The sequence below is a fragment of the Agelaius phoeniceus genome, chromosome 8 (assembly GCF_051311805.1).
Source record: "Agelaius phoeniceus isolate bAgePho1 chromosome 8, bAgePho1.hap1, whole genome shotgun sequence".
NCBI classification, from domain to species: domain Eukaryota; kingdom Metazoa; phylum Chordata; class Aves; order Passeriformes; family Icteridae; genus Agelaius; species Agelaius phoeniceus.
Window position 1 is genome coordinate 10444894 of NC_135272.1, and position 25701 is coordinate 10470594.

At 46.5% G+C, this 25701-nt stretch overlaps 1 protein-coding gene across 1 annotated transcript in view; it reads left to right on the forward strand.

Annotated features, from left to right (window-relative positions):
* The window catches only part of ACBD6 (acyl-CoA binding domain containing 6), an 82422-nt gene extending 57942 nt beyond the window's left edge, over window positions 1–24480 (forward strand). The window contains exons 7-8 of the mRNA XM_054638264.2: window positions 20056–20086; window positions 23888–24480. Coding sequence (XP_054494239.1) covers window positions 20056–20086; window positions 23888–24042 — 186 coding nt within the window. The 3' untranslated portion in view covers window positions 24043–24480. The remainder of the gene's footprint in view (window positions 1–20055; window positions 20087–23887) is intronic.
* The last annotated feature ends 1221 nt before the right edge of the window (window positions 24481–25701 follow it).

The following is a 25701-nucleotide window of genomic DNA, read 5'->3' on the forward strand; positions in this document are numbered from 1 at the left end:
GCTCTTATCAGCTGGAAAGAAACAACTTGCTAATCCCAGTCATCTGAGATAAACCACAATGTAAATGTTCTAAATGTGTATTGAGACAAAAATGGAAGATTATATAAACAAGTCATTTAGATGTGGATTTTAAATCATCCTTTTTTTGCCTGTCAGTTCAAGTGTTCCTCTTGTTCCCATTTAAATTTTAAGGCATTAAGCAAGAGCAAAGACCATCCCTGTCCCAAAGAGATCATCTTGGCATCAGATACAGTGCCACAGGTAGTGCAAATGGGAAGGCTGAGTGAATGGAAGTAAGAGAACAAAACAGAGATCAGCAGAAAAATGGAATTCTTGGCTCATGGCTTCCCCAGGCAATGCCAGACAGCAGTGACACAGAGGGTCATGGCAGAAGGAGTCTTAAAGGAGGATTTAAAGGATGGGAAGGTGTCATTACTGAGGACTTCTGGCAAAGGATAAACACGTGAATTCCTTGCTTAAATCAATGGGACTTTTACTGGCATGTGTCCTAGGGCTGAGTGTGTCCCTTGCTGGGATCAGTTAAAAAAAAAAAACCCTGCAAATGCTGCATTTTACCAAGTCCATTGGGAGGAAGAATCAGTGATGGAGAAGAAATGGGAGACTTTTCATAGAGAAAAAGAGAAAATTGCTTCATTTGCATAGGAATGTATCACAGCTGTACCCCATGCAGAAAATGTTTACTTCTGGGATAGGGTGGTTTAAAAACACAGTCACCCAGCTGCAAAATTGGTTCTGACTCAAGCAGACAATGGCCCTCATTTCTGGATGGATGATGCTTTCAATCTTGTGCCCAGCTACTGAAAACACCTGGTAGAGTTCTGGTCTCCAGGACATCATCTTCCAGTTAAACATAGGAGTTTGGCTGATTCTAAACAAAGAATTTCTGAGCACTATTCCCAAGCTGGGGGAATTGTCCATCTAGATTTACCAACCACAACCCATCTTGTTTGATGTGGCTGCTTGATGGCTTCAATGGTAGCATCTCCTGCATCATCAGATAGCATAAAAACATCTTTTCTATCATCATTTGGTCTTTGAGACACTTGGTTTGTAGGTGGTGCTACATTCCAGTAGCCCAGGTGTGTGTCCTGGGAATCTGGAGCTGTAGCAAGTCACAGGTGATCCAAAAAATCAGAAATACAATATTGGGGGTGCCTGGTGGGCTTTTAGCAAAAATCCAGGCAGATCAGTAGTTCTTTTATCATGTTGGCTTTGAGGAAACCCTGCTGTGGAGAAGTAACAAGGCACAAAAAAGGAGGGCCTCACCTCGTTTTGTTGGCTTAATAAATTCTCTTGGAAATGTGAGTTCTAGTTATTGTTACTACCACTAATTTATATCCTACTCTAACCTTAATCTAATCCGATATCTAAATTGTGGTGTCCTGGCCAGGTGTGGTTTTTCCTGTTCCAGGAAGAGCCTTTTTGCTTCCTCTGTTTTCAAAATACTCAACCAGTTTTCACCTCTATTTCTCTCCCATGTTCTTCATAGCTACAGGTCTACAAAATGTTAGGTGTTGTCTCTTCAATGCCATTTAGGAAAAAGAGAGGAATGCAGGAAATACCTGATCTTTAGCACTGAGGGTTCTTTCCTGCTTAAAAAAAAAAGAAATCCTAAGCATAAGATTCAGAAGGTTTCAAAGAGACATCAGTTAAACCTGCCTGCTCAGTGAGAGCCAACAAGTGGATCTTTCAGATGTCTGAGTGTTCCCTGGGGGTTCACATTATTAATATCTGCCTTATGACAAGGTGGCTGTGCTGATGCCAGGCTTTTTTTCCCAGCCAGCATGATTAATTTTTCCTTCCTTTCTTAATATCTCCGAGCCAGATGCTTCTAAATGTCCTCACAGGGTGGATTGCTGTTCTTAGCTACTCCTCCTTCCCCCCCTACCCCTTTCCAACTAATTCATATAATGGCTCTGGAGATGCATTTTGTAGCATCACAAAAAGCAAAACTTTGAAAGCCTCCTAAGGTGATGGACTTGACACGTGCAGCTCTGGCCTCCCGACGTTCCTGGTGGGCTTGAAAGCTTCGTGCCAGGTAGTCTGTCAAGAACATTTCCCAATTCAGAGTGTGCTTATTTGCCTAGCACTTTACAAATTATATCCATGCAGAAGTGCTGAAGTGCAAGTATTCCTGGTGGGGAGGTTGACAGCAGGGTGTTGCACTGATGTTTTGGAGACAGGAAATTTTGGCCGAGGCAGAGGAGGAATGTTTACGTTATTTATGGAAAGTGGATCTTCAAGCACTGATTTATTTTAAGGCCTTCAAAACATTGTGGTACTCAAAAAGGTCTTTATTCTGCAAATGGAAATTAATTCTCCTTCACAGGTCTGGTTCCACAGTGCAGCTGCATGGGCCTGAGTGGTACCAGCTGGGAGGGAAGACCTTAGCAAGCTGTACAGCTTGTTCCTAAGGTGTGCCTGCTTAGCAAACTGATATCCATCAGTTTCCTCCATATAATAGATTTGTGGGTCTTCTGTATTTATCCTCAGTGGTTTTCAGTCATTAGTGCATTCACCTGCATCTCAGGGGATTTTTGATTTTTCCTGGAGGAAGCAAAACCCATAAAGGGAATAGTTAGCGGTTAAAAAATGAAGATTTAGTTGTCTCTTCTTTGTAAGTATTAATGCAGTCTGTGCTAGGTAGATCAGTGGATTAAATGATGGAAGTCTTAATTTAGGAAATCTAGAAAATAGCATTTCTTAATTTCTTATATGACAAGCTAGAATCTCACATCTATTATGTTCTACTGTTTGGGAGTGTTTTTGCAATTTAACAGTGAGAAAAGGTATAATATAAAGCAATTAATTTGCCAGTGCAAATAGAGCTGTAATTAGGGGAATTAAGTCTTCCATTTCAGTCTGAAGTTCAGGTTTTTTGTGAGAAAATGAGGATACTAAGAACATCCTGAGAGTAAGGATGCTCTTAAGAGCATGTCTGTTCCATAACAGACAGCTGGCCATTTAGCCATGTGGAAGGCAGCCTCAGACAGCCCTTTGGCCCACAGCAGTGTGGGAATTAAGTTAAAATTAACCTGAGTTTGGAAAACAACTAGCACCACTTTATTTGTCCATTTAATTGAATTATATGACGCTGTGTAAGTATGCTGACCCACAGACGTAAATTGCTCCACCCTACCCATTTCCCTCCTTAATTCTCTCATGCTAATGGAGCTGATGGGATGTTGACTGCAGAGAGAGAGAGAGAGAGAGAAAGAGAGAGAGGCTGGAAATAAAAGAGGCTGGAAATAAAAAGGGACTGTTCCAGCCTGGTGCAAACCTTCCCCTTAGGTGAAATGCTCTGTGTCACAGCTGCACTAACTGCACTGTGATCTTTGTTGCCATTAAGCTGATTATATCCACAGAAGGATTCATCCAACTAATCCCACAATGCTGCAACCAGTTGCTTTACATTTAAACACTTTTTTTTTTTCTAAGAAATAAAAAGTCAGTCAGGCTTCACCAGATTCTCAAAATGGTTCAGGCTCTTACAGAGATCCACTTTTTTTTCTGTTAGTTTAATAAAGGAAAATAGGACAAATTATTGGGCTCCATGCATTAGTGGATATGCTTAGTTTGGGAGCCTGAGGTGTAATTTGGGGTGAGGGTTCTTGGAAGGTGCTGTGTGTGACTGTACCTTTGGCACTGCATCATTTTGTGTTTGCCTGGGTGGCCATACCATAGAGGAGCAGCTCTGCATCCAACAGTGACTCTAATGAGGGAGATCCTGACAGGTTAAGATTGACTTAATTGATTTAATAATCAATTTATATCTAGTTCTTGCTTATTTTTCTAAGGAAAGGTTGATTTTCATTGGTTAGTAGTCATTAAAATGTGTTCATTTGCAGCTAAATATAACCTTTATAGTAAATTTAATTCTTCATTTGCTAATCAGGTACACAATGTCTGCCCATGATTGCTTAACTATGTAGTTTAACCTAGTCTATTGACATTCTTAATTTTTACATTTGAATCAGGATAGAAAACAGCAAATGAGACATTTCTTCTCAGTTTAGACTGTTAGGTTTTTTGTTCTGTCATGTGCCCAAGTACCTCTGAATAGAATTAGAATTTAATTTTTAAAAAACCTTTACAAGGAAATTTTAAAAATGCTTCTTAAAAATAAATTAAAATCACATTGCAAGTATGGTGTGTTTGGTTTTGAAAGGAAAAACTAAATAGAATTTTCTTTGTATTTATGAATTACATACTACTTAAAGGAGACTATGTCTGGCACATTCAAGTAGTCAACTCTCCTCAGGTTTTGTTAACAAAAATCAGGGATTTCAGGAGGAAAAGCAAGGAGCAACTGGAGAAAGGCCTTGATTCTGTCATTAAGCATTCAGTGTTGGATAAAGTTATTTCCACTTTTTTCATGCTGTCTGTTGTCTGCCCTGAGAGTTTGGGCTGGACTTTGGCTGAGCAGCTTCCCGTGTTCCAGGCCAGCTGGGGGGGACAGAACATCCCGTGCCTTCAGCAGCATAAATCACAGAGCATTGTGCCCAGAGCCTTACCATGCTTCTCCTGCAGGGTTCTGCAGGATTCTCCTAATTCCTTGTCTTCTAAAAGCCATTCCTTCAGATTTATTCTGTATTTATCGCTCAGATGCTTTAACTTTTTACAGTTCTCCCATACTACAGGAAAGGCTGTTGTATACAAAAGCATATGGTCATTCTTTCCAACTCCTCAGCATTTAAAAGCCATCTCCTGTTGTCTCATACTTAATTTTTATCCATTAGGAGTCCAAAGCTAGTCTAATACCTCAAAAGGATGCTTAGGGTGACTTACCTGGTCAGTAGTTTGAGTTGCTTTAGAAAGCAGTTGTCAGATGTGTGCTGCCTGAAAACACACATCCTTTTCCACTGAATGTATGGAGTTTATGGAATTGTATTCTGTTGGGTCATCATTTGAGGTGTCCTAACTTTGAATCTATTAGGGAAGTATTTTTTTTATTCTAGAGAGGCAAAAAAACATTGGATTTCACCCTTCCTAGGCACTGATTTTCACCAACATTCTTTGCTCTCATGGAAGATTCTAAAAAAGAATTGTTTCGTGATTCCAAGTACAAACTTTAAGGGCCCATTAAAAACTGGTGAAACAAATTATATTAATTCTTTTGGGATTTTTGTCTTTAACACTTAATTGTTTCATTGACCAAGAGTGGTTAAGCTGCCTGCAAGCAGATGAGGAAGAAGCCTGAAGATAACTGTGCAAAATCAAGTTCCAGCCCAGCCATGATGGCTTGGGAGAGTCTGAGTTCTCAGCTTTAGGTTTTCAACTTCAATATTTCCTTCCCATATCACAAAGTGAGAGTGTCCTTCAATGTAGACTTAGTTGAAGCCAGATCTTAGAAGAAGGAAGACTTAGTGTGGAAAAGGACAGTGTGTCCTGACAGTCACAGCACAGTGCTGGGAGCTCAGCATCCCAAAACTAATCCTGCCTCTGGGTGCTTTTCCTCGTTTGACCTTGAGCAAGTCAGACAGTGGGGTTTTTTTGTGTGTCTCAGTCTCTGTAACCAACATGGGAGTACTATGTGTGTATATCCCTGGGTCTTGCCTAGATTAATAAATCAATATTTGTAAAGTAAGGCTTGATAAATGCTAACTGTATTACCACGTGTACTTGAACCTTGTGCAGAACTTTGGGAGTGTGCTTGCATTTCTGCTCTGTGAGTGGATGGGGCCCAGGCCAGGGTGGTCAGCAGCCACAGAGACAGGTTTGGGTCATTTTCTTCCTCCCAAGGGACTGCCTGTAGCACATATCTGCAAGAAGGTCTTGAATACAACTTTTCCACTTAACATGCTCCCCCATCACCCACTGTCAGCAATGAGATTAAATTCTGTGCGACTGCAGAGGACGTTGCATGATTAAAATCCTCTTTTAGAAATTAATATGTACCATCTCTCCCCAGTACTGTGCCTCCTCTCAGAGAAGGGTATTGTCTCCTGAGCACTCAAGGTGTGAAAAGCCACCCAGGGAAGCTGTCTATCTTTGAATTTTATGCTGTTGCACAGTTGCTCCAATGAGAGCTACAACTGCATAAAAATCACAGGAACTTGGGGACTTCTCCCTTCACAGGGTCACGAGACGTGGGGCAAGTTTTGCAGCACAATTAATAGAATAGCAAAAGGAGTGTGAGAACTAGAAGTCCTGATTACAGGACTTGAAGTTCTGTAGAAAATGTTTCCTGAGGGAGGGTAGTCAAAGTCAATAATCACCCATTTTCCTTAGGAAACCTTGGGTGTCCTGGGAAGAAAATAAAACTTTGTCTCCAGGTATTGCCCAGCTTTTCCCAGCCTTGCTGCCTCTATCAGCCCAGAGAAACACAGTGATCAGGACATTTGTAGATCCAAGTTTAGTATTCATTAGACATCAGGCATTGATGCAGCCCACAGAAGGGCTTTACTTGCATAAACTCTTGGTAGATGGAATTAGGTGTTCAGGGCTGCTGCATCAGTACAAGCTGAACCTCTTTAGCCATCATTTCCAGTCTGCTTTAGGTCCTGGCAGTCTTTGTGGCATGACCAGGATGTGCTTAGGGTGAGTTTTCCTGGACTGATTGATTGATTGATGATGGCTTTCTGATGGAGCTTTTCTAGAATCAGCCTAAATTGCCCTCCAGGAGTTTGAGGCACAGGGACAAGTGCCCCAGCTGGAAGGAATGTGACATTTTACAAGTGGAGAAACTGAGGCTTTGTCCCATTCTCTACATCAGTGCTCCTTTTTCCCATGCTGGGCATTCCCTGTCTCCCCAGGGAAGACAGATACTTTTACCACAGGGACTGGATTATGTGGCAGGCTGGATTTGTGCTTGCTGCTTCATGTTCTGAGTGTGTGTTTCTGCTAAAGCCTTTCCCTGGCTGCTGGCTGGCTCCTGGCTTCCAAGAGCTCAGCCCTATTTTTCCTTCAGAAAACAGAGGATCTGGAGGAATTTATAAGAACCCTAGCTCAGAGCAGGCCCATGGTTTCCAAAATTTAATCTGGCTTTCCAAAGCTTTTAGCAGAAGGGTTGATTTGGGTCAAAATTAATGCAAACACTTGTGTAGACCATTTAATGTTTGGGTTATGGACCTGTTAAGGCAGCAGGATAATCCCTTTAGATTACCCGTGTAATTCCTAGTGAATATTTATTTTAAAGTGACTTCAGTGCCCTTAGTCATTAGCAAAGGTTGGTAATGCCTCTCACAGCTGCCAGGCTCAATGCAACAGCATTTGTCAACGGGAGGGCTTCTCCTTGTGTTCCCTCTTTTCCGGTTTGTTTGTTTTTTAACATTTCTCCAACTCTTGCCGGCTTAATCCCGTGGGCTCACCTCTAATCACAGGGAAGCCTCCGAGCTGCCTTTGCAGCGCTGCTTTCCTCTTGAGCGAGGCTGAGGAGGGAGTTTAATGCTGGCCTTTGCTGCTGCCTGCCGAGGCTGCGGGGCGGCCGGGCTGGCTGCGGGAGGACGGGGCCGGGGGGTTCAAGGACGCGCTCCCACTTTAATGTGCGCAGACATGCTCCCGCCGCCTCCTGATTGGCAAGGTTAACTCCGAGAGCTGCAGCTTTTTAAACTGATTTGATTAGACCCACTACTTTATCCCATTCCCTCCCCCACTGCTTGGCCCACCACCTCCTGATCCTTTTAACACAGCCCCTGGTCCAATAACCAGCCAGTCTGATTTTTTTTTTTTTTCCTTTTTTTTTCCTTACCCTCTTTTTTTACAATTTTTGTGCTGGATTTTGACATTTTGTAAAATAGATTATGAAGCCCTACAGGGAAGATCAGTAGGCAGTGTCTTGGTCTCAGGGCTGGGTTTTATTGGGACTGTTTGAGAGGCTGGGATGTGCCTCCTCTTGCTCAATTTCTTTTCCAGCTCTCAGTACACCTGTGTGAATTCTGGATCAAGAGACTGGAGGCTCACATACCCCAATGTGGATGCTCATTGCCTTCCAATTCCTCTTTTCTCTGCAAAACCAGGCTTGGGGAGAATTACACACTCAGCCCAAAATGATTTGGCATCCCAGGTCCTCTTTCACTGTGGTATGAAAAGTTCACTGTCTGCAAAAAGAAACATGGACAGCGTGGATAGAGAACTCCCATATCCCACAGGAGCAAAATAAAGGTGTATTTTAGTAGCAATGTTAATAGCTGGGGTTACTTTGGGAGGTCAGATCACCCCTAGCTCCCAGGCTGGCTGAAAAGTGGGATGAGCACCCAGGGGCTCTGAGAAGCTGTTTTGGCATTAATGCCCTCAGCCCTTGGGACAGCAAGGTTGGAGTGGGCACCAGCCCAGCCTTCAAAGGTGTAATGGTCCTGTTGCCATCTTTAGCCAGTGTGAATTAGTGTGTTGTGCACTGCCAGTTTACAGTCCTGGGCTCTGCTTGTGATATTGCCCTGTTTGTCTTCTTAAATGTGCCAGGGGAATGTGGAGCCTTATGTACAAAAGTGCCTCTTGACAATTCTCCTTGGCTCTCCTATAAATAAGTGAATAAAGCCTAAAAATGACAGGCTTTTCCAAAACCTGAGGGTCCCAACTCACAGAACAAAATCACTGGAGAGTGAGCAGCACTGCTGAATTTTTGGTAGTCCCAGACTGGTCCAGGGAAAGCTTCATCTCATCTTGTTTTCCCTTGCCTATTTGTTCAGCAGACCTGATCTGAAGTGGTCTGGGCTGTTTGAGCAGCTCAGTGCTGACAGGGACCGAATCCAGTGACCAGGACCGACCCTATGGAGTCACCCTGGTGAAACAGCACAGAATGCAGACAATCCCCTGCACACAAGGTATTAAATCTTGACATACTGCATTACTTAAGAGGTCTCAGGGAAAATTAAAGCCCTTTTGACTGGGTTTTGCAATGCAGGGAAAATTTTAGTGACATTTAAAAGGTTTCTCTTGTGTTCCTCTAATGGGATAAATAAAAAAAGGCTTGTTTTAGGCCAGCAAATGGGGGGACAATCCAATTTCCCTGATTCCATCAAGACACTCTTAAAGCATTAGCTTGTGCAGTTTTAAAAAAACCCACAGCAGACTGACCCCTCTGCCTGATGGCTTTGAAAAGTGTCCTGATGTGGAGGTATTTATCCTACACCACATGCTTCATCGAGGCACTCCAGCAGTGCTTGGAAATATACTCTTTTTTTATTAAACTGTTTAGGAGGACAGCATGCACAGCAGGAAACACAAACACCAGTTTATTATTTACTGCAGCCATCCACACTGGGGCTGTGCTCAGACTAATGCTTGATGACGTGCTCTTTAAATTTGGTGGAAGGGAAAAAAGGTGGCATTAACTAGGAAGGCTGAAACCTAAGCCTGCCCTTAACTTTATGTTTTTAAGCATGATTTGGGCTCAATATAAATAAAGATTCCCCTGTGGAATGTTTGTTTCCATCAGTCAGAAAGATTAATGTATCAACACTTACTCCTGAGGGGGCTCTGGGGATTGATAATGGGAGATATGGAGCCTTTCACCTCTGGGTCACTGGTTCAGCACTGCCCCATGTCACTGCCACCACCAGCACCTGCCATCTGCTCCAGTGGGCTGGGCCCAGTTCTAGGCCCAGCTGGTCCCAGTGGGCTCCCTGGGCTGCTTTAGTAGGAAATGGGATGGAGCTGCTCAGCCCAGCCCCAGATGTGACTGCAGCCCCAGCCCTGAGCACAGAGCCAGCACCACCAGGGAACTTGACCTTCTGCCACGCTTGTACAAGCCATGAATGGAGAACCTGTTATCCCTGCCCTGTGCAGAATAACTCATTCGAAGAGCAGGACACCCCTGAACATAAATCTGTCTGTTATAAAGTTGGCTGAGGTTTTCCCTGGTTGCCTCCAGTTCCTGCTGAATTTCATTAGGAACATCTCTATTATACAGCACAAGGAGAGAGCAAGTGTTGCCTCTAGACTTTGAAAGAGCCCTTTAAAGTGAAGATCAATTTTGCATCTCACTAAATACCTAATGACAGACCAAACTGCAAGCACTTAGTTCAGCTGTATTTTAATAGCACTGTGGCTCCATTGAGAAATCCCAGTTACTGATAGAGTTTGATGTCCTGAGGCAGTTTTCTCCAGACATTTTTCCTTTTTTTTTTCTTCAGTAGTAGAACTTCATTAATAGCTGTTTGGAAACCTGACTGTCTGGGAATAAGCAGTACCAATAAGCCTTTTCCCTCACTATTTATTCCTCCTTTCTTCCATCAGGAAACAGCCCCAGTGATCACAGACTGAGTTTTCAGTCTGATGTGTAGTTGTACTTGGTGGTGCATGAGCAAATGAAAGAGCAGCTTCATGCCTTATAAAATAACAAATGGTAAATCAGCTACTAATACAATTCACAGAGGCTGCTAAAAGGCTGCTGGAGGTCACAAAAACAGCAACCCTTTGAGGTGATGAGATGGGAGCTTCTTAAGTCAACACATGCAGTTGGCTTCTCCCTGGCAGTGCTCCACTGTGGGGCAGGATCCAGGCTCTGATGCCTTCCCCCTCTGGCAGATGCTGTGAGCGTGTAAATGTCCTCTCTAATTCCAGATTAGCCACAAAGAGGAGTCATCATCCTTAAGGAACAGGCATGCTTGGAAGGGAAAGGCTGTCTGGAGGCTGCAGGTCACAGCACTATCCTCAGGTGCTTTGAGATGTCTGAGCAAGGTTCCTGGCAGTAAAGGAGGAGAGGAAAAAAATGTGCTTTTCATGCTGAGGGCTGTGTGCCACTGGAATTCAGCTTCCCTGCTAGCCCAGGATTTCTCAAGCTTGGCTTAATAAAATCCAGATCTCAGTTAATGAGTTCAGAGGATGCTTCAGAATGTCTCAACGTGGAAAGTGCTGATTTTGCACACCAAGCCAAGGAAGGTTTATGGCACTAAAAGAATCTCCAAAGTCTTTATCCTCCCTGACTTGAAGGAGAAAAAGCTCCCTGGGCTGTTAGCAGCACCTCTGCTCCTCCTGCAGCGCATTGTGACTTGGCTTTTATTGCAACTGTGCCTGTCCTCACGTCATAACCTCTCTGACAGTGCTCCAGCTCTGCCATGGCATTCCTGGGCATTTCACCTGGGCCTGCCTTTGCCCAAATCAAGGGAATCAAACCTGTGGGTTTGGGACAGGCACTGCTTTAGCCCCCACAGGGGTGGTTTTTCTGCTTTCTTCTGGATTTTTTTCTCTCTCATGGTCACTCAGTTGTTGGCTTTAAATGACAGTTTCTACAAAGAGGACGTCTGGAAAGACAGAGTGGCAGCTCTGAGCCATTATAGTTGACAATTAAAAATGCAACATCTCCTCCATCATGCAGGGCTTTAGGTTCAAGCCTGCAGAGGAAAAGGAGTTACTTCCAAAGCCCTGAATCCCTTTAAATAAATATCAGCCAGCATTTGCCTTGCAGTCAGCACAGGCTGAGGTGAACCAAGCAGTGGCAGCAACACTCTCCCTAATCAAGCATCCTTCTCTCTCTTTAGTCAGGTGGAACAAGTGGCATGTTGACTTACTGGTTGGTGCTGAATCCAGCCCTGCTCCTGCAGGTTTGCAGCCCCTGGGCAGTGCCTGGGGCAGCCATCTGTGGGGCAGCAGCACTGATGGGCCACCTCTGCCTCCTAATCTCCCTGCTCCCATCCACACGTGCTGTCCTGATACCCGACAGCCGGTCCCATGTGGGCATCGTGCCAGCAGTGACTTTACAGGCTTTGTGGCAGAGATTATTTAAAGGAGATTAACCCTTCTAAACCCCTTAGATTTTAATTATTTCTGTATGTATTTATAAAACCTGCAGTCTGCTAGTTCCAGGGCACAACTGCCCCAGTCCCCATCCTTAACCTGGATTCATGAATGCACAACACTCCCCTATTGCAGGGCAGGAGCTGGGCTGGACAGGGCTCATTGAGTTTATTTATCTATTTATTTATTTATTGCCATCCTGGAACATTTGGGATGAAAATTAAACATTGTGGTTTCAAATTGTAAAAAGAGCTAATAATTTGAACCACTTTAAAATACTAATAGGGCATTAATTGAATTGTTTGAGTCGATGAGGCGTCTCTGGCTAATTATTTTGGTTAGGGCAGCTCTGTCATTAATGCCTCCCCACTGCCCATGTTGTGAGCACACTGTGACACACTGTCTCTCTGAAGACAGGACTATCTGTAAGGTTGATGTACTGGAAGCCAGGAGAGGGAAGGACTGTTTCTTTCATTCAATCTCCTAGCAAGTTTATTATATGCATAATAATGTTATAAGACACTATAGTCTTGAAAACTGTCATCATGACTAGAAGCTACTAGTTATAGAAGGGGGGAAAAAAGGGGTGTGCACTTCCATCCTTTCATGCTTTTTGTCCTATTAGTCATGTTAGTGCTGGGCTAATTAGTTTGTTTAGAGTTAAGGAGTGATGGAGGGAGTGTTTCCCCTCTGCATGTGAGCTGTAAACCCAAATAACACTGGAAATATAACAGATATAACACAGAAATATAACAAATATTTCTGCTTCACAGCACAGCCTGGCTTATCTTGGGTGATGCACACCTTGCAGTCTTCAAAAATGTATAGAATCTTAGAATGGTTTGGGTTGGAAGGGACCTTAAAGACCACACAGATCCAACCCCCAGCTATGGGCAAGGACACCTCCCACTCGACCAAATTGCTCAGAGCCCCATCCAGCCCAGCCTTGAACACTTCCAGGGATGGGGCAGCCACAGATTCTCTAGGAAAGCTGTGCCAGGGCCTCCCCACCCTCACAGTAACACCCTCACATACCTGCCTGTTTTGTAAATGCAAGCATAGAAGGTGAGTGTTGGAAGCAAAAAAACCCCCACAGCATTATGGACCCCAGTGATCTGAGAAAAAAATAGGGTCCTTTTGAAAGAATTCCTTAAAATCAGATGATTTTTATTTATTCTTGTCTCCTGAACAAGGAAATAAACGCAGACAGTGCCAAGGACTCCATAAATAAATTTTTTTCTTGGAGAATCTCTTTAATATGCACACAGTCCTGCTTCTGTGGTAGTGAACATTTGACCAGTAGCAATTAATTTCTTATCACAGCCTTTCTATGAGGTAAGAAAACATTAGTGTCTCCATTAGGAGGTGGAGAACAGGAGCTCTCCAGGAGCAAATGATGTGCCCAGCTTCATAGCCCTACCCCACAGCTTGCCAAGAGCTATTGGAGGGAGAGGGCATTGCAGGGATGCCTCTCCTGCAGCACAGCTGGATGTTTCCTTCCAGGCAGTTCCATCCTGCTGATCAAATGATAGACTCAGAAAACGTTCAATATCTGTATGTTTTAGGAGAAGTATCACTGAGCTGATGAATTTTCAGCAGCTTACTGTGAAGCATACAGCATTCCCTGTATTGGCAAGTGGAAAAGAGAGGAGAAAAAATAATAAAGGTCTCTGGTATGAATCTCTTGTGTGTGGAAAGGGTGAAAAAGAAGGTTTCTTACAGAAAATACCATGGCATGTCAATGATGAGGCAGAGTGTCCCAAAGGTTAATAAATCTTTTCTCATTTAAATAGGTAAGATCTCCAGCTGAAAATGCTGAACCCTGCATCCAGCCCCGGGGAGGGGGGGAGCAGGGAAGCAAAGGGTTAAATTTCGGGGCTGTAGAAGCAGATTGTGTTTTCCTTCTATGATGTGGGCTGACAAGACATCAGTATTCTATTCATCTGTTGGGAATTAGGCTGTTAATCCAATCAATGACTCTTGAGCTAGCTGCAGCCTGCCTCCCCACTGGGGAACAATCGGATCAGACGGGAGATTGTTTAAGAGCACAGAGCGCTCCCGGTGTCAGGTGGAATTTCCAAGCGTTCCCTAGTGAATTGGGGATGGGAAAGCTGTCTCAGCCCATTTATCCTGCCCCTTAAATAAGCAGGTATCTGCCTCAGCCATGCTAAAGTGATAAAGCAGTACAGGAACACTAACTTTTATGCAGGGAGGGGGCAGGGAAGCACCCTGAGAAGAGGATATTAGCATCCTGCCCTTTGGAATATCATCCTGTCCCTAGCTTGGGATGGCATTTGCATGGTTTGCCAGGGGCTGGCTCAGCCACAGCACTGTGACACTTGTTACAGGTTTAGGCTCCGAACACATTTTTGATCCCTGCAGCTTCCTGGCAGTCTTTTCTATTGCACCAACACACTTGTTTGATGAGCAGCAAGATGCCTGGTGCTGAAAGTAACAGGCAGTAGCAAATATTATTTGGATAACCCATAAATATGTCCAAATACACAGCTGGGCACAGAGTGCTGGCTGCAAAATGGGTTGAAAATGCTCAACAGCAAAACATCCCTGAGAGTTTCAGTGTTGCTGCATGAGCTGCTGCATGGGTTCAGAAATCAGTTTGTTCTGCAATTAATGACAGCCATGTCTGCAGTGGGATATTGAGAGCCTGTATCTGTGCCAGCAGCACTACATGCTGATCATAGTAGATGTGATAAATCCCACTGAAATTGCACTTGGAAATTTAGGTACAGCACCAGTTAGAAACTAGGGCGATGAGGGATTAGCATAACCCTGGCACACTGAACTCCTCGGGCTGGGGGCCTTTGGGAGCATTAGCAGATGCAGGCTTCAGGAGGGAGCCAGTGGTGGTTCCTGGGCATCCTCTTCTCTCTGAGCTTTCTTAGATCTGCTTTTAACAGCAGCTTTACAAGCAAAGGCTTCTCCAAATTAGTACTCCTAAATGAACCACGAGTATGAGCTCCAGCGGTGAATACGAGCAGGGAGGTCCCCAGACAGAAAAATCCCCAGCTCAGAGGTTTGGCTTTAAAGGGCTTCAACATCCCTCTTCCCTTGATCATAATTTTGAATCAAACAAAAGCTAATGCAATTTTCTTTGCCTTTCAGTAGCAGATTGTGCTGTAAGGGTTCATGCCATTAGAAATGTAATAATTGCTTCTCTATGCAGATCTAATTTATCTGTGAGGCACTTAGAAGATAGGCCAAATGATGGCCTGGCAGTAGGCTCTGGAGAAGGGCCCAAGAGGTGATGATAAAAAGCCAGTCTAGCACCTTCCATCCTGAGGGATATCTGCCTGGCACAGTGCAGGAAATGGTCAGAATGGGAGGAATGAGCAGAGGAGAGAGCTGAGAGCTCTTGGAGAGGGACAGATCAGTGAGAAAGGGAACCCTGCCAAACCTGTGTGCACACACAGGGGAGGTGGGAGAGTTAATTGAGGAACCAAACTTAAGAGGATGTCCTGGACTTGTCAGCCTGGGTTATTTGCAGTCCCTAAAAAGCAGCTGTTCATGACCAGTGCAGGCTTTTTGGTTTTGCTTCTAGCAGGGGATGCCCTGTATCCTTTGTCCCATGGTATTGGTCCTTGGAGAGTGCCTGAGCTGCCTTGGAGTTGGGACCAAGGATGCACATGGGGATGTCTCCTGCTGAATCATCTGGTGGAGTTCAGACTGGTTATATTTGCCTGGTTTTAGTATTGGTGGGGATTAGCATGTAAATTCTGGTGTGTTGAGCCTTACCCTCAGTCTTCTTGGAGAGAAAATTTCAGAGAGTGAATAAGATGATGATGAGGTTAAAGTAAATTGTTGGGAAGTTGAAGTCTCAAGTAGAAACAAATGAGAAATAAAACCCTTTTTAAAAGTGGAGGGAGGTATTTTCTTGCTATTTTTCATCTCCCTGGCTTGAGTGAGTGTGTGAGGCTGCAGAGATTTATATTACAGCTCCTAAGCATCAGTGCTTGTTCAGAGTCTGTATTATTCTGGCCCTTTTTATTCACTCACCTTCTAAAGGTGTAGTGTAAATATTTATCTTCCCTCTGGCCCATCGTGCTGCCCTGGACTCAGTGCTGTTAAACACTCTTATCACCTCATCGTTCTTATCTCCTGCGATCGCTGCCAGCATTCGGAGTCTGTCAATGGGAACGAGCCCTGCACCTTAAAAGGTGCCACAAATGAGCAGAAAGGAGATATGGGGGAAGAAAAATACCTTAAAATAAAGAGCACGCGTGCTACCCCTCGAAAGGGCAGGGTTAGTGTGGAGGTTTCCTGCTGTGCTTGGGATGGTGGCTGAAGGTGTTGAGGTGAGGTCTCGGTGTGGAGCAGCCCTCAAGGAGGTGTGGGGTCCCCTCCAGACACTTGTGCTGGTGTGGAGGGTCCAGGCCCAGCTTCATCACCAGTATGGGGTCAGGCTGGACCAAAGCATGGATTTGTTTTTCCTCTTTCTCCACTGGTGCTGAACAAAACAGGTGAGATGGTGGAAGAGGCAGCGTCTCCCTCCGAGCCACCCTGCCACTGCACACAGCCTGGAGGGTGAATGAAGCAGCTCTGAGCTATCAGTGTTTATACAGCACTGCTTTTAAAACTGTCCCATGAAACCACAGTCAGACACTGGCCAGTCAAAGTCTACTTGAAATGGCAAATTGTGTCTTACAGAGTGCACAGCATCTCAGCAGGTTTAGCCAAGCCATTTCCTTGCCTCTGCCCTTCAGTCCAGACCTTGTGTTAGGTTAAGCAGGGAACAGAAATTCCCAAGGAATGAACATGGGTTGGCAGCACCAGTATAATCCCATCAGCTATAAGACAGAATTCATGTGCAGCAGCCACAGTGCCACTTAGCAGATAAGACAGTTGGTCCATCTGCGCTCGGTCCATCTTCTCCCATTTCTCTTGCTTAAATTTCTCAGGAGCAGAACAAAATCCTGTTATCCAATAAGTTATCCACTGGTAGTTGGATTTTCATTGAGTGACATCTGTCATAGACCATGCATGTAGGAAGTACCAGTGATTTTGTAGCATCTTTGTTTTGATGGGTTTGGTAGGCATGGACATTGGATTTTCATCTCCCTTAAAGGCCATGCAGCTCAGCTGTCACTCTGACATGGCCAGATGTTCCAGGAGGCTATAGAAGCCACCAGGGGTGGCACATGGCATTAGGAGGCAAGAGGAAATCTTGGAATCAGATCTGTTGTTGGTCAGTAACATGTCTGGGACTGAGCATTCCTACATTTGATGTGTCGTGGTCTTTCCTTCCTGGTCACTTTCTGTCTGCCTGTGTGGGTTCTGCCATTTCCACAAGCTCCTCCTTTTTACAGATGGAGAATTGCTAAAAGGGCTCTGGGACAAGGGCCTACCAGTGCCTTACAAGCCTTTACAGAAGGTGTATTGCTGCTTTGAGCCTGGCTGCTCCCCTCCTTTGTGTTGAAGTTCACCAAATCAGAGCAGGTTTCCTCCTTTTTAACCTGTGACAATAACATTTTCTCAGCTGATACAGATGCATGAAAGGGCACTTCTCAGAGGCATCCTGGCTCAGTGTTGGCCCAGATCTGCCTATCTCCTGTTTCCCACCTACCTTTACTCAGCATCTTCTCTTTGGTCCATCTGCTGAGAGGATCCATCTGATCACTGCTGGCATCTCCTGGCTGCAAAGGATGTACTCCAGATCCCCTGTTCCTGGCTGATGCCAATGGGGTGAGGACAGAGGCTTGTACCTGCCCATTCCCTGTTTGGGATCATCCATCCTAACACAGACACATCTTGGGAGGAGGACCTTAAGATGCTCAAGAGGCCTCTGCTTTCTGTTGCACATCAGGAAATACCCCTTGCATCCAGGCCAGCTACAATTCATCTTCACTCATCTTCTGCACGTGGTGTTTGATTGCAAAACAGACACTTCAGTGCCTGGCAGGCAATATTTGTTTCACATAATATTTGTTTCACATAATTTCCCACAAAGAGAGCTGTAATCCTGACTTTTACAGCCCATCTTTGATTAGTCTCCAGGTGTGACCATTTTGCTGTGAAGGCTCAGCGTGGCCATACCTGGAGCAGCCGGGTACATCAGGCTGCAATTAGCCACAGTGCTCCAAAAAGCCAAATCAAAGAGGGATTGAGATCAGCAGCTTCCCGAGGGCTTTCAAGGCCTTTAGTAAGTGACCACACTAGAGCTTTTTCCATTTACCTGGATTAAAATTTGTCACAGAGGAAATAGAAGCAAACAGCACGGCATCTGAGAAGTGTAACAAATAGCATTTGGCCACTGGGCTGGCTCAGAGCAGGGGGAAAATCCGCAGCGTAAATAAAGTGCAAACCATGTTTGCATAACATTGGATTAATAGTTCTTTTTAAAAACCACACTGGGATTAAAGGGATGCATTTCCTATGCAGAGACCTGTGCTCCCTCCTTAGCCCAGCAGATGCCAGGAAGTACATCTAAGAGAAATAAAAAACCTTGTTATCCCCAGCCAGCTGCTGAAACAGCAGTGCTTTCTGCAGGCCTTTGGAAAAGGAACAAATGTCTCTAGGATTCCTGGAGCAGCCCTGTGTGTTTTAATAGGGAGTTCTGCAGCAAAGCACTCCCGTGGGAAGGGGTTTCTGCTGCATGGCTCCAGTCCCATTCACCTGTGGGTTTTGTTGGCTGCTGTCTTGGAGGTGGTGATGCAGAGGGGAGCTGGATTCCCATCCCCCAGCCCACACATTTGACATCCTGCCTTTCCAATAACTCATTCGAGCACTCCCGCCTCTCCTTCCCCAGCCCTGCTGAGTATTTTGCTGAAGTCAGTGCTGGCCCTGTCACTCCTCCAAGCAGCCATGTGCTTAAGGAGAGCTCAGGAGCACTTGCTCACACTGCTTACCTTAGTGTGGAATAATCCATGGATGCTGGCTGTGATTCCCTCAGCTCTTTGGTTTGTGGTACCATCTAATGACACCATTTGCATTGTGCTCCCCACAGTTTGGGCAGAAATAGGCTTCTGAAATGAGGCATCTTCAAGCACTGCTCTGAGTGACATGAATAGGACATAGTGGCACATGGAAGGAAAGATCAGACCCTCCCACCCCCTTGCCTGGAAAAGACATGAAATGGGCATTTAGGCAGCAAATACCTGTTACATCTGGCTTTTTATCCCTGTTGCTGCCGTGGTTGTTGTGTTGGTGCAGTGTCCCAGAGCAAAGCATGGCACCTCCCACCCCAAAACACAGGTCATTCCTAATTCCTCAGCTCAACAGGCTTAATATCAAACAGAATAACACACTGAGAAACCAGAAGACTTCCAGCTATGAGTGGAATTTCTACCTGTTTTCTTGTTCTTTTCTCTTTCGCCTGCTCCAGAATCTACAGCAAACTGTAGAATTTGCACCTTAATCCCAAAGATGATGGTAATTAAAAACTTAAGTCCCCATAAACAGATGCAAATAAATTAAGGAGGCAAAGAACTGAATTAGAAGCTAATCCTGGTTGGGGTAGTGAAAGCAGAGGGGCCATAATTCTTTCCTTCTGTTATTTCACCCGTTCTGGTGGCAGGATGATGCTGTAGCAGGGTGAGGTGCCTGGCTTTGCAGTGCTGGATGTGAAGCATCAACTGTGGTAGAGCCCTGGGGAGGGGACACAGGAGTCTGGGAAGGGGTCACACTGCCCAAAGCATTGCAGCTGATGCAGTGGCTCAAGTGTTAGCTGGACCAGGGAGCTGTGTGCCAACACCTACAAATCACACACTTTGCTTTGCCCTTGCGCTGCAGGTGTTTCACAAGGATGAGTTTGGCAGCTTGCTCTCATCCCTGAGCACTGTGCCCTTTCCTGACTTGACAGAACTTAGCCTGGGTATCAGGGTGGACCTAAATTCTGAAGGCAGGGACCTAAGATTTATTCAGGTGGAAGAAACTGGGTTTTTTTTCCCCTTTGTGCTCCCATGTGCTGAAGAGCTCGGTGCACTAAGCTGTGTGAGCATCCCAGTGCTTACCCCTGTCTCAGGTAGTTGGCCAAAGCTGGGTTTGCACTGAAACATCTTGCACTAAAGCACCAGGAGTAGTGAGAATCCCAGAGTGAGGCCATAGGACTGAAATCCTTCATTTTTATGGGCTGGAAGTGATAACAGTATGAACTGAATTATACTCACGTCATGACGTGATCCACGCACTCTTATGGGTGGATAGATATTGATTATCCATCAATAGGGAGTGATGGTGGATGATGATTCAAATCCCAGCTGTCAGGTAGCTGGGTGTCCTGGCTGTTTGTCTGGTCAATTAAAACATTGCTGGGATTCAGCCTATTTATTTAAAACTGGGATGTGTTTGTATTACCACAATGTTACCTGCACCTCTAAATTCAAGTCTCTTTCTCTTTTTCAGGATGGGGAAGGCCAGACTGCACTCCATTATGGTAAGCTGCCTCTAAGCTTGGCTCTTCCTTCTTAGCAGTGTGGGTTTGTAGCTGGAGTAAGTGCTTTATAGACAGAAAACAATTTCCAGGAGAAAAATGAGCAAGGAAGCTGGATTTGATTAACCAGTGGCTACCTCCACTAGCAAATCCCAGGATGGTAGGGGTAGGAGAAAATTGCTGCCCTCCCTTCATTCTCCTCTGCAAATGTCACCTTAAAGCCTTCCTTTTCCCTCAATTAATGATGCAGATTTTCCCTGTACACCTCTGTGTCTCCAGGATGTTTGTGTGCCACCTGCAGAGCCAGGAGTGGCTCTGGTTAGGGTATGCCAAATCCCTTGGCCTTCAGGGAGGGTCTGTGCCAGTTTTAACAGGTTACAGAGGTCAGGGGAAGGGGACAAACAAGGTGGTCTCCACCTTCATGTGTCCTGGTGACAAACCTGTTTGATCACAGCTGAGAGAGCAGCAGCTTCTCTACTACCAGAATCAGCAGAGGCACATCACAGTTGGTGTCCCTCCTACAATTACAGGCTAATTAGATCTGTGATTTAATTGAAAGTTTGTTCTATCTCCAAATGAGAAAAGCAGAGACTGAAGTGATGTGCGTGGTGCTGATGTGCGGGGAATAGGAAAAAAGTATCAATTTAATCTGGATCATAATCTCTTTCCCAAAATTAAGACATAGCCAGTTATTGTCTTGTACTCTCTCTTGATGCCTGTCACGGTAATTAAGAGCATACTTGTCATTCTGAAGTGTTTGTGTCTTTCTCTCTCTTCTTGATCTCTCCACAAGGACATTAGCAGAATAGCAAAATTGCTTTGCAGACATCAGTCCAAGGCACAGCATTTGGATCTGGAGCTCAGCTCCCAGATTCCAGGGTCCCTGAACCAAGATTGTAGTTACAGTAATGTGTGATTTCTCCTATCTTTCCTGTAGGATACTCAATTTTTCAAATTCCTGTCACTGTGACAGGAATGGTGAATCTGTTGCTTAGCACAGCATTGTCCACAGATGGACAGCACTTAAAATGACACATTGCCTCTTTCTCTTCCTGAGCCATTCCACATTTGGGCATTCTCTCTCCTGGGAAGATGCTTTTCCAACTCCTGAGGGGTTCACAGTAGATTGTGCAAAAGCATAGCACATGTGTAAGTTATCCAAGAGCACTTGCTTCTAGCAAGCCCAGTATGTGAAAGGAAAAGGTGGATGCACCACCTAAGTTCAAATTCTATGCAGATGGATCCCTCTGGCTGGGGACTGAGGCAGTTGTTCAACACAAGCAAACATAACTAATATAATGAACATTATTTCAGAAATAGTTTCTCTGATCTACCCTTCCAGCTCAGGTGTTTCAATAACTACAGTTTCCCAGGATTTTCTTCCCAAATGTTTGTGAAGTCTTGAAATTTTTTCTTCCCCTTGAGTATTATCCCCTCTCTCCTCCCTTCACCTTTGGGAAGCCTCTCTGGGTTGCTGGCACACAGGCCTGGTGTTCCCATGGGTGCCCAGCTGTCCCCAGGACATCCTCATTCCCTTTCTTGCTGATCTGGCCATAAATCATAAAGCTTGGAAACAGCTTCTTAAATGGGTGACTGGGTTGGATTCAAGTGGCTGTTGGCCTGAAACTGGAACTCTCTGTCACCTCTCAGTCCCGTTTTGGTCAGCACTTCACAACTGAGTCATTAATTGCGGTGGGCAGGCAGGAGAGCTCCTATGGACGGACACCGGCTCTGAGCAGAGCAGTGCCTTCACAAGGCCCTCCCTTTTGCTATTCATGGAGTCCAGGGAAGGGTTAAATCCCATCAGCAAGGCAGCCCCTGCTTTTAGGGTGTCTGCATCCCTTTTTATGAGCCGGCAGCGTGGCCTGACAGCTGTCCTTGTGGTGACAGCTCTCCTGATTGCAGCCGGTGTCAAAGCGCATCCTGCTGGGGGTTATAAATCCCGGCTCCTTCCGATGGCCGCTGACCCCGCCTTTAATCGGGGGTTAAGCGGAGGCCACCGGGGGAGCCGCGGCTGCAGCCCGGGCTGTGCGCTCGGTGCTGAGCAGCCCCTTCTCCTCGGCTCCTCTCCATCCATCCAGCCACTCCCCGGGAACACTGAAATCATCGCTGCCGCCTCTCCCAGAGGAAATCAAGGCTTCTCCAGCAGCGGTGGCCACGTGGCTGTGGAGTGGGCAGGCTCCGTATCCTCCTGGGCACTCCGGCTTCCCTGCAAAGCACCATCTGTTCGGCTCTGTCTGCGCCGGGCAGGGCAGTGGGAGGGGATGCTGGAGGGGAAATAAATAATAAAAAAAAAAAAAAAAAAATTCATCATCTGAACCCTGAGGATTAATGGAGTCGGGAGGCGAACTGCGCTGAATGGAAATTCATCTTCACCCGTGCCACTGTCAGGGCTGCCACTCTGGCCCTTGACAAATCGAGGGTCCCAGGGTGTGATAAATCCAGCAGCTGTGCTCGTCCCCAGGGATGTCCCCAGCCGGCTCAAGGACATGGCACCAGACGAGAAAGCCACCTTTCCCTGTGGGGAGCAGCTCCCCATCCCCAGAAGCTGCCACCGTACCTTCCTTGGCACCTCTGCAAGTCTGGTTTCTGCAGGGGGATGTGCCCACCTTCAGCTCAGCCTCACCCACACCCCCACCTGCTTCCTCACCAACCTGTTTCCCCTTTTTGACCCCTTTTTTATCCTTTCAATATAAACTCCAATCACACATTGAATTTATTTTAATGAGACATTACTGCTTGTCCTTTTGGATCAGTAGAAGACTGCAGAGTAATGCAAAAGACACTCTAATTACTAAAGGAGTCAGTCGGTTGCTTTATAAAAACACCCAAAATATGATTAAGACCAATTGCTACCAATGCAAGAGGAAGCTGCCAGCTTCATGGCCTTGTAAGGCAGGTTTGGCTTCACTAGGGTCTGAGTTGCACAGGCTGAAGGGAAAATCCAGGCTCTGGGACTTCTGCTGATGTCAGCCAAGTCCAGCTCTTCAGTGTAAAGAGTTTTCCTGATTTTCCTGGTTCTTTTTCTTTTAGCATCCTTAGGTAAGACATCCTAGGACAGAGAAGAGCTCAGGTTGAACTTGACTCTATCTTAGAGAAAATGAGGATTGAAAAAACAGCTACCAGTAGAGGTGTGTGGAATAAAATGTGTGCCATTAACAGCTGTCCCAGGCCATGGGCACAGTCACATGGAACTGGTGCTCCAGGAGGTGGTGGCCTCAGCTATAACCCATCTGAATTTTGTGCAGAGAGAAGGGAGGGACAAAAGCCAGGAGCGAGGCAGTACTGAAGATGTCGTGCCTGGGATGTGCTGCCTGCTCCCCGGGAGGTGCAGGAGGCAGGTGAGGGCCAAGGGCTTACAGATCCATTATAGATGGTGAATGCTTTATAAATTCTGGGTACAGAAGCAGGCAGGGAGTGCTTTCCCAGGTGGCACTTTGGGGTCCCTGCAGTGCTGCAGTAGCACTCTGGGGCCCTTCCCTGGATGGGAATGAGCCTTAGCCAAGCTGTCCCAGGGGATGCCCTGCAGATCCCTCAGCTCCCAGCACCTCTGACTGGACTGCAGGCTCTGGGTGCTGCTTGCACCCCCTCAGTACTCCTGGTTTTGCATTGCTCTCGCTCTGTCCTTTCTCCTTCCCGTGCACTGTTGGATCCACGGCGATACTTTGTGTTCTGAGCTCTGCCCCGCCGTGCTCTGCCGAGCCGGCGTTTCCCGCCTCCAGCTACAGCCACCGCTCCAGAAACGCCCAGCGTCGCCACCTCTGCCAGCATCCCCGCACTAACCCTTCCCTTTCCCCCCTCCAGCTGCCACCTGCGAGTTCCTGGACATCGTGGAGCTGCTGCTGCAGGCGGGAGCCGACCCGGGGCTGCGGGACCAGGAGGGCTGCCTGCCCGAGGAGGTGACGGACTCCAAAGCCATCACCCGGGCTCTGCAGCAGCACGGCCCCGGCCAGCCCTGAGCCCCGGGGCACAGAGATGCTCTGCAATAAACACCCCTTGCCCCGCTCCCTGCTGCCCTCCCCAGACACCTCGGGGGTTCCAGGGGACCTTTTAAAGCACAGGGTCTGGCTGGGCTCTCCGGCGCGAGGGCCAAGCGCATGCCCTGAGCAGGATGGCATCAGAGCTTGGCATGCTCTGACCTTCATCAGTATTGAGGGGGGAGGGAGAGGGGAGAGGGCCTGGAGGAGGCCCCAGGTGTTATTTTAATGTATCAAACACAGTACTGTATGGGCTGTCTCACCAGAGCAGTGTTGGCTGACCTGTCAGCTCCTCCGTGGGGATGCAGGGCCAGGTGAGATGCTCATCTCTCCCGTTCAGGCTGAATTTTGGTTTGTTTGTTTGTTTTTTTCCCTGGGTCCAAACAAATAATATAAATAAAAGCACAGTGTTGGGATCAAGCCTCAATGTGTTCGTTTGGTTTTGGGTTTGTTTTTTTTTTTTGCAGAGGGTGACTTGGAAGCCATAAGAACAGGAGGCAGCTCAGTGCAGCCACAACCCTTGGGAAGTTCTGCTGGAGCTCTTGTCCTGGGGAGGGAGAGCTGCAAAGCCAGCAGGGTCATACAGGTGTCTGTCTGTCCCTCTGATTCTCACACAACTCATGTTGCTAATCAGCCTCTCCAAGCTGACAGGACTTTTACCCCTTTGCTGAATTGAATGGCTTTAAACACCACCTCAGCAGCTCCTGTTGTGTGCCCATCCCTGGAATGGCTCCTCCAGGGCTGAGATCTGGTAAGAGCTGAGCACAGATAAGCCTGCACCCACCCTGTCACCCCTCTGGATCTGTCTCAGACACTTCATGATCTTCTCAGCTGGTCAAGTACCCAGAAGGAGGGAAAAGTTGCCTCGTGGCCATGGCCAAGTGGGTGTGGGATGATCATGGGGTTTGGTGCTGCCTCGTCAGAAAACCCCAGCTGGGCCCACGGAGCTGCCAGGGTGGGTTTGTGCTGTGGGAGGAGGCTGCTCCTCTGGGTGGGTGTGTGGCAAGAGGAGTCCATGGCTTCCCTGTGGGATATTGCCATGAGTTTGCTTTTCCCAGACAAGATTTACAGCCTGGGGGGAGCAGAGGAAATATCCATGGCTGTGACAGGAAGCTGCTTGGGCACACGTGGGCCTTGGCCCCTCACAGTGTCTGTGGCTCCTGCCAGCGTTTGGTGACGCTGACAAAATCACTGTGCTGGCTCCACCACACCACACACAGCACAGGCTCCCTGCTGGGGACACAATGGCTTGGGCAGGTTATTTCCCAATAACTTAATATTAAGCAAGACCCATCCATGGCTTCTGCTCCCCTTGGCCCTGCCCAGGGGAGCTGCAGGCTGGCTCATCACAGCCTGGTGCTTTTGCACCTGGATGCAGATGAAGCAAGGATGCCAGCCCCAGTAGTGGGGTCGCACTGACTTTGGTGGCACCAAGGTTGGGGACAAGCAAGGCCACCTCTCTGCAGGGCAGTAATGCACAGCCACTGCCTGGCTTGATGGACATGCTGGGTAATAAAAAATCTCTGTTAAAGCCAGGATGAAAAGCAGCAGCCACAGTGCTGGTGCTTTCAGAGAGCACATTTGGGGCCGAGTGCTCAGCCCTGGAGATGTTTATAGCACTTTAGGTCTGTTTGTGAGGTT